General features: G+C 37.7%; 1 protein-coding gene across 1 annotated transcript in view; it reads right to left on the reverse strand.

Annotated features, from left to right (window-relative positions):
- Nucleotides 1-14,483, reverse strand: part of antxr1c (ANTXR cell adhesion molecule 1c) — a 66,493-nt gene that overhangs the window by 35,757 nt on the left and 16,253 nt on the right. Inside the window, exons 2-3 of the mRNA XM_047378183.1 lie at nt 6,004-6,075; nt 4,811-4,882 (exon numbers count right to left, since the gene is read on the reverse strand). Of these exons, the coding sequence (XP_047234139.1) occupies nt 4,811-4,882; nt 6,004-6,075 (144 nt within the window). The remainder of the gene's footprint in view (nt 1-4,810; nt 4,883-6,003; nt 6,076-14,483) is intronic.

The raw sequence follows: 14,483 nt of genomic DNA on the forward strand, positions 1-14,483 counted from the left end.
ATTTAGCTAAATGTTTAAATATGTAGCTGTACAACCTTTGAAAGGCTAAATTTCACAAAATATTGCTTTTAAATGTTGAGTGTAAAACTTTACAAACTGTGCCACATACTCTAGCATGTTAAAACTTTAGTACCTTAACTTGCACCAGTGGCAGACCTTATAGAAAAAGTGTTTTTTGTAAAACATAATATACCTTTTAAAGACACACATAAAAATGAACCAAAGTTATGTGATTATGGAGCTGATCATAGAGTTTTGTTAAAGAGGAATTACAACATAATTTTTGACTGGTGTATAACCCACTGGCTAGCTCTAATATTACTTCAGCCTCTTTGTGGAGTTCAATGTTTTAACAACCTGGACCAATTCACCACAAACACGGAGAAGTTGAGGAATCAGCACAAACTGTCCATGGCCAAACTGAAGATGAGGGCATAGCAGTAGCTTGGGAAAACTACCATCAAGGATTTTTTTATTAGTTTGTGTCAAGGTGTGGTGTTTGAAGTGGGCCGCAGAATGCAGACAGGCAGGAAGCAGTGCGGCTTAGTGAGTAGCAAGGTTTTAATTTAACAAAATTCAGGTGGTAGCAGAAGAAGGCCTGGCAGACAGACTTGGCATGACAAATGGTGATCATTGAAAAGTTTTCCTCAAGGAGTAAAATATGGGCAAGACAGAAGTGAAAACGGAAAACCGATTGACATGAGACAGGTGGACCATGTCCCATGTGTCATTTGTCTGACAGATTCCAGTTTGTTCATGTAAATGATAAATCTTCTTTAAACTCCAGGGTTAATTGTGGAGTACCAGAGGGTTCAGTACTTGGGCCAATTCTCTTTACTATGTATATATGCTTCCAATAGGTAAAATTATCAGGCAGCATGGGATAAATTTTCACTGTTACTCTGATGATACTCAGCTTTACTTATCCATAAATCCTGATGAGCCCAACCAGTTAGATAGACTACAAGCATGTCTTGAAGACATAAAAACTTGGATGACCTTAAATTTTCTGCTTCTAAATTCAGACAAGACAGAAGTTGTCGTCTTTGGACTGGAGTCTTTAAAAAAGAAACTGCTTAGTCAATCATTTAACCTGGATGGCATTAAATTGACCTCCGGTAATAAAGTAAATAATGTGTCCCCTAACATCATTTTACTAAATTTGATAACTAAGTAAACACCATTAAACCCCATTTCTCCAGAAAGATTTGGCTCTTTGCCAAAATACGTCCTTAAATGTTTTACCATTCCCTTAATAATATTTCTTTAAATATTATTTCAATAAATAAAGGCAGCTAATGAGACCCCGTTGAGAATTAGTCATCCAGAAGGTTGGTTTTATTCAGCAGATCATTATTTAAACATTATTTTATTAAAATAATATTTTATCTGATCTTGCATTGTGAATGGTTGTCTAAACGTTTGCTGATTATTGCCTAAGTTGGTTCCAAGACTAACTTAACTTAATTTCCAGATTCTACAGGATAATCCTTGGTTCTCAAACATAAATAACATTACATGGTAATGTTGCATCACTCTTTTGATCATGATTTTCAATCATCTTTAATCAACTTGTTTATATTGTACATAGCCCATTAGTCTTCCTTATTCTTTCATTCTGCTTGGTAGTTTAGTTGGGTTGTTTTAGCATAGTAAAGAGTTTGTTGATTGAAATATGTTTGACTTTGAGTTGACTTATTTTTGTTAATGAATTCTTGTATTTTGAGAAATTGTGTGAATTCATTCCATGTGTGTGCAGAGTTTATGCTGTTCAATAATGTCAGAGCTCGTCTCACACCTTTCTATTTTGTCCTAATACCATCGCCTTACTGGGCTGGTATTCACAGGACAACCCTTAACAGACCGAAATATTATTTGATAAAATATTAAAATATTAAATAATCTCAGATTCATAATCCTAACATTTAGTTATCAGGCTCCTCTCCTGTGGAACCACCTCCCAGTTTTAGTCCGTGAAGCAGAAAAACTGTCTACTTTTAAGGCTAGGCTTAAAACTTTCCTTTTTGATAAAGCTTATAGGTTAGCTTAGGTTATCCTGAGCTATCTCTGTAGTTATGCTGCTATAGGCTTAGGCTGCTGGAGGACATAATGACCACTTTCACCCTCTTCGCTACATTCTCACACTACTCTCCAATTTTGCATTATTTGCTGTTATTTCAGCTTTTAACTTTGTTCTCTCTTTTCTCTTCCTAGAAGCTACACCTGGCCTGGCTCTGTGTCGACCTGTGACACCTTTCTGGAGGGGGGCATCGTCCGAGCTTCTGCTGGCAACAACTTAATGCTCACCCTCTACCGATGATCCACATAGCCCTGTCTTTTAGTGTTTAACCCTTTCTCTCTCCTAGACATGGTGATTGACTGAGCTTTTACTGTGACTAACTCTATGTGCTCTCTTTCAGACTCTAACCTTGAAAACTGGCTCAGAGTTTATCTGTTCTTTCTTTTTAGGTGAATCGACTAAAGGAGCTACATCCATTAACATTTTCTTTTCCTTCTCATAGAAAGGACTCCTGGATCAGTGCTTCTTTGTTCTCTTTATGTCTCTGCTCTGTTCTCTCAAACCCCCAGTCGGTCGTGGCAGATGGCCGCTCACACTGAGCCTGGTTCTGCTGGAGGTTTCTTCCTGTTAAAAGGGGGTTTTTCCTCTCCACTGTCGCTACATGCATGCTCAGTATGAGGGATTGCTGCAAAGTCAACGCCAGTGACTGTCCACTGACTCTACATGCTCATCCAGGAGGAGTGAATGTTACAAGTCTCTGACTCGATGCAATCTGCTGGGTTTCCTTAGATAGAAAAACTTTTTATCCAATTTGAATAAATAACTGAATCTGATTGCATTGTTCTGTGGTTAGGATTAATTGGAATGTATGTACCTGACTTTTGTGAAGTGCCTTGAGACGACATGTGTTGTGAATTGGCGCTATATAAATAAACTGAATTGAATTGACCAGATGAAGCTGATTACAGGCTGTGGCAGGAGTGAACACAAAACATGGCTGGAACTAAAACAGGAATACGAGGACATAATCAAACCTATAAAACATGGCTGTCATTGATTGCACATTGCACCAGTAAGAGCAGAGTGTGAAGGTTCAATTAGCAGGGTAAGAGCACAGTTTTGCTCAAAAATTGAAATGCACACAACATTATGGGTGACATACCAGAGTTCAAAAGAGGACAAATTGTTGGTGCACGTCTTGCTGGCGCATCTGTGACCAAGACAGCAAGTCTTTGTGATGTATCAAGAGCCACGGTATCCAGGGTAATGTCAGCATACCACCAAGAAGGACGAACCACATCCAACAGGATTAACTGTGGACGCAAGAGGAAGCTGTCTGAAAGGGATGTTCGGGTGCTAACCCGGATTGTATCCAAAAAACATAAAACCACGGCTGCCCAAATCATGGCAGAATTAAATGTGCACCTCAACTCTCCTGTTTCCACCAGAACTGTCCGTCGGGAGCTCCACAGGGTCAATATACACGGCCGGGCTGCTATAGCCAAAACTTTGGTCACTCATGCCAATGCCAAACGTCGGTTTCAATGGTGCAAGGAGCGCAAATCTTGGGCTGTGGACATTGTGAAACATGTATTGTTCTCTGATGAGTCCACCTTTACTGTTTTCCCCACATCCGGGAGAGTTATGGTGTGGAGAAGCCCCAAAGAAGCGTACCACCCAGACTGTTGCATGCCCAGAGAGAAGCATGCGGGTGGATCAGTGATGGTTTGGGCTGCCATATCATAGCATTCCCTTGGCCCAATACTTGTGCTAGATGGGCGCGTCACTGCCAAGGACTACCGAACCATTCTTGAGGACCATGTGCATCCAATGGTTCAAACATTGTATCCTGAAGGTGGTGCCGTGTATCAGGATGACAATGCACCAATACACACAGCAAGACTGGTGAAAGATTGGTTTGATGAACATGAAAGTGAAGTTGAACATCTCCCATGGCCTGCACAGTCACCACATCTAAATATTATTGAGCCACTTTGGGGTGTTGTGGAGCAGCGAGTCAGGAAACGTTTTCCTCCACCAGTATCACGTAGTGACCTGGCCACTATCCTGCAAGAAGAATGGCTTAAAATCCCTCTGACCACTGTGAAGGTCTTGTATATGTCATTCCCAAGATGAATTGACGCTGTATTGGCCACAAAAGGAGGCCCTACACCATACTAATAAATTATTGTGGTCTAAAACCAGGTGTTTCAGTTTCATTGTCCAACCCCTGTAAACTTAAAGTCAAAACAGAATCCAAGAATCATGAGAAACTAAACCTCAGGAAAGAATGAAAGCACTGTTTGGAAGATTATTAGAAACTAGATTGAAAACACAACTTCAAGAAAATAATCAGAAAAGAACCCAAAACCCAAATATCCTCAAATAATGACAGCTTGGTACCCTATAACTTTATAGAGTGGATTTTGTAACAACCTTAGGCGGTAGAGCTGACCTTAAAAACAAAGTAGCAGAAATATGGCATGGATGATATAAGTGATCCGCTTTATCCTTCAAAGTGAAAGCCAAAAGGTAAGTTCATGGTTTTGAAATTGGGGCTTTGTTGCTGCTTCTCCTATATTTTGAATGAAGGCTTTCACAGATCTTTCAATAAAACCTCAAATTGTGCCTTCTTGTGAAAAAAGGAAATGCATCTTCAGTGCTGGACACAAAACACAACACAATATGTTTCTATTCATTTCACATAACAGTCACTGTTTGTTAATCCCATTAAAAGAATTACATAAAAAAATATACTTTATGAGTGCAGTTAGAACCAAGTGAAATCACCTGTTTTCTGTTAGTTTCATGATGGTGGATGCTCTGGAACTAAATGTTATGAAGGACATCCTCAGCATTGGACTGCAACAGGAAAATGAAGAGAAAAAACAGGAAAATCACAAAACATAAATCATTTAGCAGCCCACTGGAAGAAACCATGTTAAAAATCTGAGTATGATGTCACATTACAGAAATTGCTTGCTATTTTATGTGTTTATGATTGGTGGTATAATTGTGAAGTGAATGGGGGTACATGTGTTTTTCTTTTTTGTTTGTGATTGTATGTAGCTCAAGGTCAGTCAGACTTAATAAATATTATCTGTGAACATTCATTTTCATTTGGATTAAGATTTGGGCCACTGTAACATGCATGTGCTTAAAACTAAACAATTTCATTATACCTCTGGTTGTATGTTTGGGATTGTTGTCCTGTTGGAAGGTGAACCTCTATCCTAGTCTGAAGTCTTCTGCAGCCTTTAACAGCTTTTCTTCCAAGATTGTCTTGAAAACCATGTATCCTTTTCTTTTGCTAATAATGCACAATTCACACTGCACATACATCCTGGATGCACCATCAACAAGGTGAAACATAGGGGCAGCAGCATCATGCTGTGGGGATGATTTGTGTATGTTGTGTTGGTCTATCTCATAAGCCCCCAACAACAAATTAAAGGAACATTTCGAAAATGCCACATCATTTGATGAAAATTATCTAGCCACAGAGGGCTCAATTCAAAGTCACCCAGAAATTTAAACTAGACTAGTCCAAATTGCTGAAATGTCATTGCAGCAACTCAAAATGGTACTCAGTAGTTTGTATGTTATGAGATGACGAATGGTGTCACCAGTACTGGTTCTTGTTATCAAGGCCCCTTAACCTGTAGTGACTCATAACAATCCCCAATAGACCTCTAGCTTCTGCAACCTGTGGGATTCATCAACCTGGATATAAATTGCAAAGCATGTTTGGTTGGTGGTGTGATAAGTGTGACATTTTTTTTTTTTATTGATTTAGAGCTGTGCAAGGTACATTTCTTTTTAACAGTATATCATTTTACCAGGAAGCCAAAAGCTGAAAGAACACCTACAATCAGGTTTTTACACATAGGCTACCCACTTATTAGACTCTGTTGAATGCTTCTTTGCTGGCTTACTTAAACAAGCCTGTGCAACTGTAGACATGTTAATGAAACATCTCTTACCTTTTAAACTTCTCTGCTAAATTCTTCACAAATTCAAAGATTTCATTCCAGTGGCCAATCACACTGCCAGACCTAAAGATAAGGAGAGTACAAAAGAATATGAAGAATGTCAATAGGCTTATACTGTAGCTCTAGGTTGCAATATGAAGATAACACAGTAAACAAGATAATTTTCATATATTGCAACTTCCTCTTGTCTTTTAAAAAGGGGGTTACCAACAAAGCAGCACTGGGAACCACAACAATTGCTCACTTTAAGCTGTCTAACAGACATGCTGAGCTCCATATGGTGAAGCATTCAAACAGGAAAATTACAACTTGGCTGGCCAAGAGCAACCGGCACTCAAAATATCCATAGTGCAAAGAACAAGCTGGAAAATTCAGGAAAAATCATGATGGTTAAATCTTTTACTTTAAGTTAAGCTTTTGGTATGGCTTGTTTCACTTTGTACATGTTGGAATATTCAGGTTCCAAGTCTGGAAAATCAACTAGAAGCTGAAATTCCATCTTGGAAAGTTGGAGTTAACAGAACAACTCTGACAAAAACATAAGAAATTGGTAAAAATGCTGAATCCTAAAATGCACAGTATTAATCTATTTTTATGACTGCTCCCTGAAAGGAGAAGTTTCACATTTAGAATACCTGTGACATCTGTGGCTACAAAACTCTGCACACAGCAACATGTTCTTTCTCTTTGCCCACAGCTCTCCACAGGATGCTTTGGTGAGGACATGTGAAATTCTCACTGGGTGAATAGAAGTTGGCATCTTCAATTAAACCTTCAGTCCAAAGTAAAGTATGATCTGGTGTTTGTGTATCCAGTGACCGTACCCCGGCCGAAAATAAGAATAGCTACCTGAAACTGGCTGCCTGAGCTTCTGCGGAACAAATCTCAGCTTAAGAAGAGAGAGAGACAGGTTGATTACGAAGTGGTTTTCCTTCCCATGCCCTGAAGATGGGATTTGAAACCACAGCTCTGCACGCCTGACGCATGCGCCCCTTTGAGCAGACGCTTGCTTTAGCCACTAGACCGAGAGCAGCCACCGCATCTTGTCTGGTCATTAAAGTTGGCTGAACTCAACGTGCTCTGTTGCTCATCAGAGCAGCTTACAGTAAGAGTCTGTTTCTGAGCAGAGAAAATTAGCTTAGGATAAAACTATTTAAATGTTATTTATTTCATTGTATTTTGGTTCACATGTGGTGCTTAAATGTTCAAGTGAATCTGGCTGCTGAGCCTGCTTTAAAAATGTTGGCTTGTATTTTAAACTTGCATAAAGTATCCCTGCAAAGTCCTTATAAGCATGCTAAATTTTGTCTATGTTATCCCAGCTGCTAAATCTTTGCTAATGCTAAAACAGTAGCTAACGTTAGTTCTGCTGTTTTATACAGAGCTCCCTCTGTTCGTGCTGCGATCGTCTATAAGTTCACCGCCAGTGAACCATTTGTATAAATGGTTCCAAAAGGTACACATACACAGCCGCTATTTTCTTTGTTGTTAGCTGAGCCGCTAATCCTGGATGTGACATCATCACAACTGCTGTCCATCCACCAAATTTTGAGTCCACATCCGTAGCACTCTGCCATCTTGGTAGTCCATCACTCTATTCAATCAGTCACTGTGATGGCTAGTTTACATTAACAACCAAATGTTCAAAATGTTATTGGTTTTTAATTCAGCAAATCATTTTTTAAACATTCTTTTATTAATATTAGTGTTTTTCTTTTCTTTTCTGCTTTGCACTGTGAATTTGTTGTTTGAACACCCAGCATCTGTTGTTCGATTTCAGCTTCCGGAGGTAGTTTGGCCTCAATCCAAATTCGTCAAAACCAAACTTGGTTCTTAAACGTACATATTCACATTGAACTATGATTACTGCATCATTTTATTGGTTATGACTCATATTTGTTCCATTTTTTCCCGTAGTTTATTAGTGTTCCTTATTATTTTCATTTTTACTTAGTAGTTTAATTGTTACTAGCCTAGTTACTACCCTAGTTGAAGTTTTAGTATTTTAACTAGAAGTTGAAGTATTTTAGTAATAAATTCTTCTTGAGAAGTTTTCTGTATTTATTTTGTACATGTGTGCAGTGCTTGCTGTTTAGAAATGCCAGTGCATTAATTCAATCCTTCATCTATTGTTTTATAACACCACACCTATTCGTAAAATAATAACTGATTGATAATTCCTGAAAATCAGGTGGTGCCCCGACTTGGTAATTTTGATTAAAATTACTAACTTTATTTATAATTTCCTTTGGCATTGATTAATGGTTATTCATAGTCATACCAAACTTTTAGCAGCTATGGCTACAGTTACAAAATGTAGGTAAGCTAGCTGTCATTAGACCTTAAAGGCAACAGTAGTAAATGTGAATTTTAGCTGGAAAGTCCAGTTAGTGTAGTAAGATAATTAGCATGAACTGCATTAGCTGCCAGTAAACAAAAATAAAAGAGGCAGGTACTTCCTTAATCCTCAAAAGGCGCCTGGAGGCTGACTAAATAGGCCCTGGTCTCCTTAGGAAAGCTCCTATAAAACTGGACTGTTATGAATCATCTCCCTATGAGGCAACCTTCATTTCCTCTGTCCAGACTATTTCTGTGAGTTTGTAGCAGTTTCATTAGCTAAAAGCATTATGAGAAGGACCGTCAACCATGCCACAGCAGACCACCGGTTTGACCAGGAATAAATGGAATAAATAAAACACTCAGAAGGTGTTAGGCTGTGTACAGAATAGCTTATGCAACCACATTAGGCACAGTTTAGTGAAGCAAAACTGCTATGTCAGAAAATAAAACTGTGCACACACCTTCATATAACAAACCAGGAAGTATTTTTTCTTGTGATGCAGAGGAAGCCTCTGTGCGTTTGTAATAGAACTATATGTTTGCAGTCTGTTATAGGTTGTGAGGACTTCATTTTTGATGTTGTTTTGTTTTGTTTTTTGGTGTGTGTGGCTGTTTTTTTATGTTTTCACTGCTGTTTTCACTGCTGTCTGCACAAATTGCCCCTTGGGGATAATAAAGTTAACTCGACTTGACTTAACTTGACTAGGTATCCTCTGTTTCCTCAGTTTACACTAATAATCAAAAAATCTGAATATTTCCGGTGGCCTTCTTGCTTGGCTGTTATTTGATCTAGTTATTGAACCCCAGGTAATATTCATGAGCACATTCAGGGCATTAGGGAAGGTCAGACTGAACATTATGTTTCCCTTTATGCAGATTACTTGTTATTTTTTATTTCAAACCCACCTTGTTTTTTACTGCCTGTGTTACCATTACTTAACCACTTTGGTTAATTTTCAGGTTACAAATTAAATTTACACCAAACGAAACTTTTTAAAGAAAACAAACTTTAATTGAACCTTTGTCACCTCACCTTTGAAGCAGTCAAAGAGCAGTGTATGCATCTAAGATTCACAAAACAAAAAGTAAAAACATCTGTTTTAACTATTAAATTAATTTAAACTGAGTCTATGACAATAGTCAACATTAAATCCACCTATAAGGGCTGCATTAACTCAGTCAAATAGGTATTATTGCTAATAAAATACCACAGATTTAACAAAGGAAGCTATGTGGGCTTATCATGCGTTTAGCTCTTTCTTGATTTTTAGAAATCACTGACATTTTCAAAAGTAAATGTACTTCCTCCATGAAGTACTTTGGAAAAACAGCACTATTGACCATACCAAGGTTGAAATGGAACTTGTAATAAAAGGCGTGAATTACATGGATTTTCCACAATTTTTAATTAATTAAAAACCGTTTATCCAGCCTTACATAAATTTCAGTATGTATTTGATGCACTGTCTTGTCATACTTGGTGTACCTGTAAACAAAGAACGGGCTTGTTACATCAAGGTATACCGTTCTAAAAAGTTACTCTTCAAAACTCATACATTTTTCCATCAAACTGTTCCTACACTTTAAAGTACTTTTAATGAGATGCTAGAGAAAGTGCCATGGTGACTGGAGTTTTCTCTATGTTTTAGTCATACATTTAAATAAGACCAACTCGGCTGGTTGGAAATATCTTGGGAGGCGAAAAGCACGTACACTGAATACCAACGTTACATCAGCCATCACTCTTGCTAAGGTAATGATGTTGAGTTGGCAATCTACAAGCTGATTGCTAAGTAAAAACATGTTCATGCTACACATTTTTGTCTGAAATCTTGTTAATACCATGATACTATGAAGATTTTATATTTTTACTCAAACTCATGCTGAGGAATGCCTACTGTAAACCATAATTTTTTACTTTAAAGAGGAAAAAGAGACTGGAGTTTGAAGTAAGATGACCACTGCACTTACTGCACTAAATATAGAGGATCAGGCCTGATGTTCCATCGGACACCCATGCTAGAAATATGCATTCCAAATATAACAGAAATTTCAAAAAAAGACAACGTTGCTATGCAAGTTCCAATTTATTCATGTCAGATGGTTTTAAATGCTATTCAGCACAAAGGAAAATCATACGTTATTTATTATATATGTGTATATTGTACATTGTAAATATGTATATTCTGTAATATAAAAACAAAACCAAAGAGCAAAGTGTACCGGAGTCAAATTCCTTGTTTGTATGTACGAACTTGGCAATAAAGCTGATTCTGATTCTGATACATGAATGTATTCTTTGTGTCACTGCTTTCCTGATTACATGAGCTGCTCCCCCACACCAAGGATTAATCTAATCAAGCTGACTGTGCAACCACACGGGGCAAGACCTTACAAGCTTAACAAAATCCTCCCAAAATAGTGATGACAAAAATCATTCGGGAAAAGAAAAGGTTTAGTTCAGCAAATTGTGTAGGGTATAGAAATATTCACAGTAGTGCTGAAGACACAAGGAAGCTGTCTGAGCTGAAGTAACAATAGGAGCCAGCATGTTGTGCATTTTGTTCCATTATAACAACAGAGGGGGAAAGAAAGAAAAACGTCTGCTGCACACAACAGCTAATAGAGGAAATAGGGATCCGTTCTGGGTATTTATTTAACATAACGTGAAACTGAGGACTCTCACCTCTTTTCGTTTTCTTCTGCTTGTCTTTAATTCTGCACCAAAGGGGCTGCTGTTTGTGTTGGACCAGTTTGATTGTCTGTGGTGGCTCACAGTCATGGGACTGAGGCTTAGCTTGCAGTTTCACTCACCTGTCCAAACAATGTTGGGAGAGGAAGTGGCTCATTTTGTTATGCGAGTCTTGATAAAAACCATTAAATTCCCACTACAATCCCTTGATCTAATTTTAATGATCTGAGCTGAGCCCTAAAGTTCTGTGGTTTTGGAGGTTTGAATGATTAAAGTGAAAGGCTTTAAAGAGTCGGCAGTGTCCCACTTTGCCAACAAAGTAATTCAAACAGAGTGGTATAAAGGTAGGCTCAGTAAAGCTTAAAGTTCTAGCTCAGTCACATTGAACAGAGAGCATCTCAAAACATAAATTTTCAAGTCCTACCACATATTCTCTGTTGTATTTAGGTCTGTACTTCGACTGGTCCATTCTAGTTGATGCATCCCCCACATGGCTTGTAGCCAAAGCTTGGGATAGTGTTTCATAAACATCTTTTCTTCAAAGCTTTCTCCCTGGTCTGTCTGTGTTACTTGTCCATGATGCTGTTTGATCACTAATGTTCCTCCACACACTGAGGCCTTCACAGAACAGCTTTATTTATAATTAGTTGACTTCTGATGGCACTTGGTTGCACTGGAATTTATTTTATGGATTCACATTTTTCAGAGTGTTTTTTGGATATGTTTTAAAATCCTTGTACCGTTTTGCTTCCACTTTACAATCACGCAATACTCTGTGTTGGTTTCTCCCAATAAATTGCATTAAATAGTCACAATTTTGCAATACTGCTGTTTTTCATTTCAGGTCCTTATACCCATCTGGGCCTGATGATCTTCAAAGGAGGTAAATGCAACCTCAGATGCCTCATATGACATAATACGACTGATATTTGTCAGGAGGAAAACTTTCAGGCCAGTTACACATCTTTCAAGTAATGCATGTCCCAGTATGTTCCACCCCGAGACCAAACAATACTGAGAGAAATCCTGAGTGCTCCATCTCAGATACTACAGGCTTCAGTCAGCATTTTACATGTTGAAGATCATAACAGAACCAGAAAAGGCCTACACAAGTTTTACTTGTTAAGAAGGTGCTACAAAGCCTATTCTAACTTAGAACACGAAATTAAGTTTGAGGTTGGCAAAGTTTCTTCTGAACATACCACAAGACCTCTGGAATATTGTCTTTTACAGGCTATCAAGAAGGGTTGGTGGAGGGTTGATGATTTGGGGTATTAAAGTCTAGTATGAAGTATCTTGTTAACAGCTGCAGCTAACAAACCAAGAATATGCTGCTAGTCATTTTTTATGAAAAGGTTCAGAGATTAAAACTCAGGTTGCAGGGCGGTGAAAAAGAATGCCATTATTTTTAGTTATACTTTGTTAGAATCAAGCTGCATTTTGGTTAAGATTTTTCTTGCTTTCAAGACTCAGAGACTTAGATATGTCTTCTGAAAAAGTCCCTCATCAAATGTTCTCAATGATAACCACATTTGCTCTAACATCTGTGTACTGTAACTATAGTATTCATCTTACTTTTGGTTCAACATAATGAATATGTGAGATTCAGTGCAGTGACACACCATTTCCAAATAGCTGTGGCTACAAAGAGGAGGCATTAAGCATTAGGACTGGTTAGTGATGCTGAACAGACTGAGTGAAAGGGAGGATGGAATTATCCAGATGTCTCACAATATTAGAGATGATTCTCTGACAAACTATTAAGATTTAAAAAAATATAGGGATTGATGCAGTATACAGATTTAAATAGTACAAACACCTTTAATTTGATAATTGATCATTACTTGTATTAAATTGTAGGGTTGTAACGATACTAAAGTTTCAAACTCAATGCCGATAGTCTCTAATACAGGCCTGAAAACTGTAACCAGTTATAATTTGAGAATAACTTTATTGACTTAAGTAGGGTGTACTGTATTTATTGATGCTATAATGGAACCAGCAGTGAAGAAAATAGCTAAATTAACAATCCTGACAATACTATCAGTATGAATTGGAATTTATCATTGTCACCATGAATCAAAATTCTTATCACGATAATAAATTTTTCACGATAACAATAAACAATACCATAAATGCCCACCTCTAGTCCACAGTTTGTTAGTGTTTACTTATTTTTTTATTAGCTGTAAGCTAGCGACCATCGGGGCTTTTTTAGCATCCTTTGGCTTCTCCTGTTCGACTGACTCTTTGGAAAAATACCTTCCAACAATCTTTTTTGCTTTAGCCCCATCTACTTAAAAGCACCACAAACGCTCTTCTCTGTACATACTTGCCAAGTTCAGCGCCAAAATGTGTAGATAAAAACAGCTCAGTTTGTATAGATTCTGATGCATTTCTAGGTATTCCTTACAGAGTTAATTTCTTATTGGTTATACTGAAATATCAATTATTTTGACAACTACATTACATCATTACCTTAAGGAGAAACTATTGCTCTAAGTTGTTTGCAGACAGCCCTAAAGCAGCTAAAGAGGACCACTTGTACTGCCAGGCGGTGTCTCTAATTACGTAAAAGAAGACGATATAGGAACCATGTATGCCAGTCCGAGAAGAAATTTGCCATAGCTGCTAGGCCGAGAGCAGCCGCCACGTCACATTTATTTAGAACCGCAATGGCTTCTTTGCAGTACTCATGCACTCACCGTCAGACATCCTCCTACACATCAGAAATGTTGAAGAGGTTGTGTCTGGGCAGAAAATTACTTTAGGTAATTTAGGTAAAATTAATTTAGATAATTAAATATTGTTGTTTAATTGTGTTTTGCTTTGTTGTTGGTGATAAAATGTTAAAAGCTGAACTGCTTGAGTTCTAGCAGGCTAGGTAGCCTTGATGCAACAAACTTGTTTTGGGTTGTGTATTAGAGTAAAGACAACTTTATGTCAATGAGTGATTTAAACACTAATGGTTCGGTTACGTAAGTTTGCTCTGTTTTAATGCGTTTTCCCTTCATCTTCACACACTAACCTGCCAAAATATATCCACATGGTCCTTAAAAATGTGCTAAAATTGTGTCTCTGCTACTGCTAAAACAGTTGCCAACATTAGGTTTGCTCTGCTAGTTGCTAAAAGAGAACCACTATTTTGTTTTGTTGATTACTGAGTGGCTAATGCCGGGTGTGACATCAGCACGTCTGTCCATTATTTCGCAATCTTGTTATAGGTCATAAACGTTCCTTGATGCCAACGTTAGCAGTCCATCACTACCTAAGATGGCTGGTCAACAACTATTAAGAATCAATGGTGTGGAAGGTTATTGAATCTTAATTAAAAAATTATATTTTAATTAACATTTTAATTAAAATATTATTTCAGAAAAATAATACTTTGTTTTTCCTACTGATTTGCATTATGAACTGGTGGTTGAACACATACAAA

Source organism: Girardinichthys multiradiatus, chromosome 10, assembly GCF_021462225.1.
Source record: "Girardinichthys multiradiatus isolate DD_20200921_A chromosome 10, DD_fGirMul_XY1, whole genome shotgun sequence".
In the NCBI taxonomy this organism is placed as follows: domain Eukaryota; kingdom Metazoa; phylum Chordata; class Actinopteri; order Cyprinodontiformes; family Goodeidae; genus Girardinichthys; species Girardinichthys multiradiatus.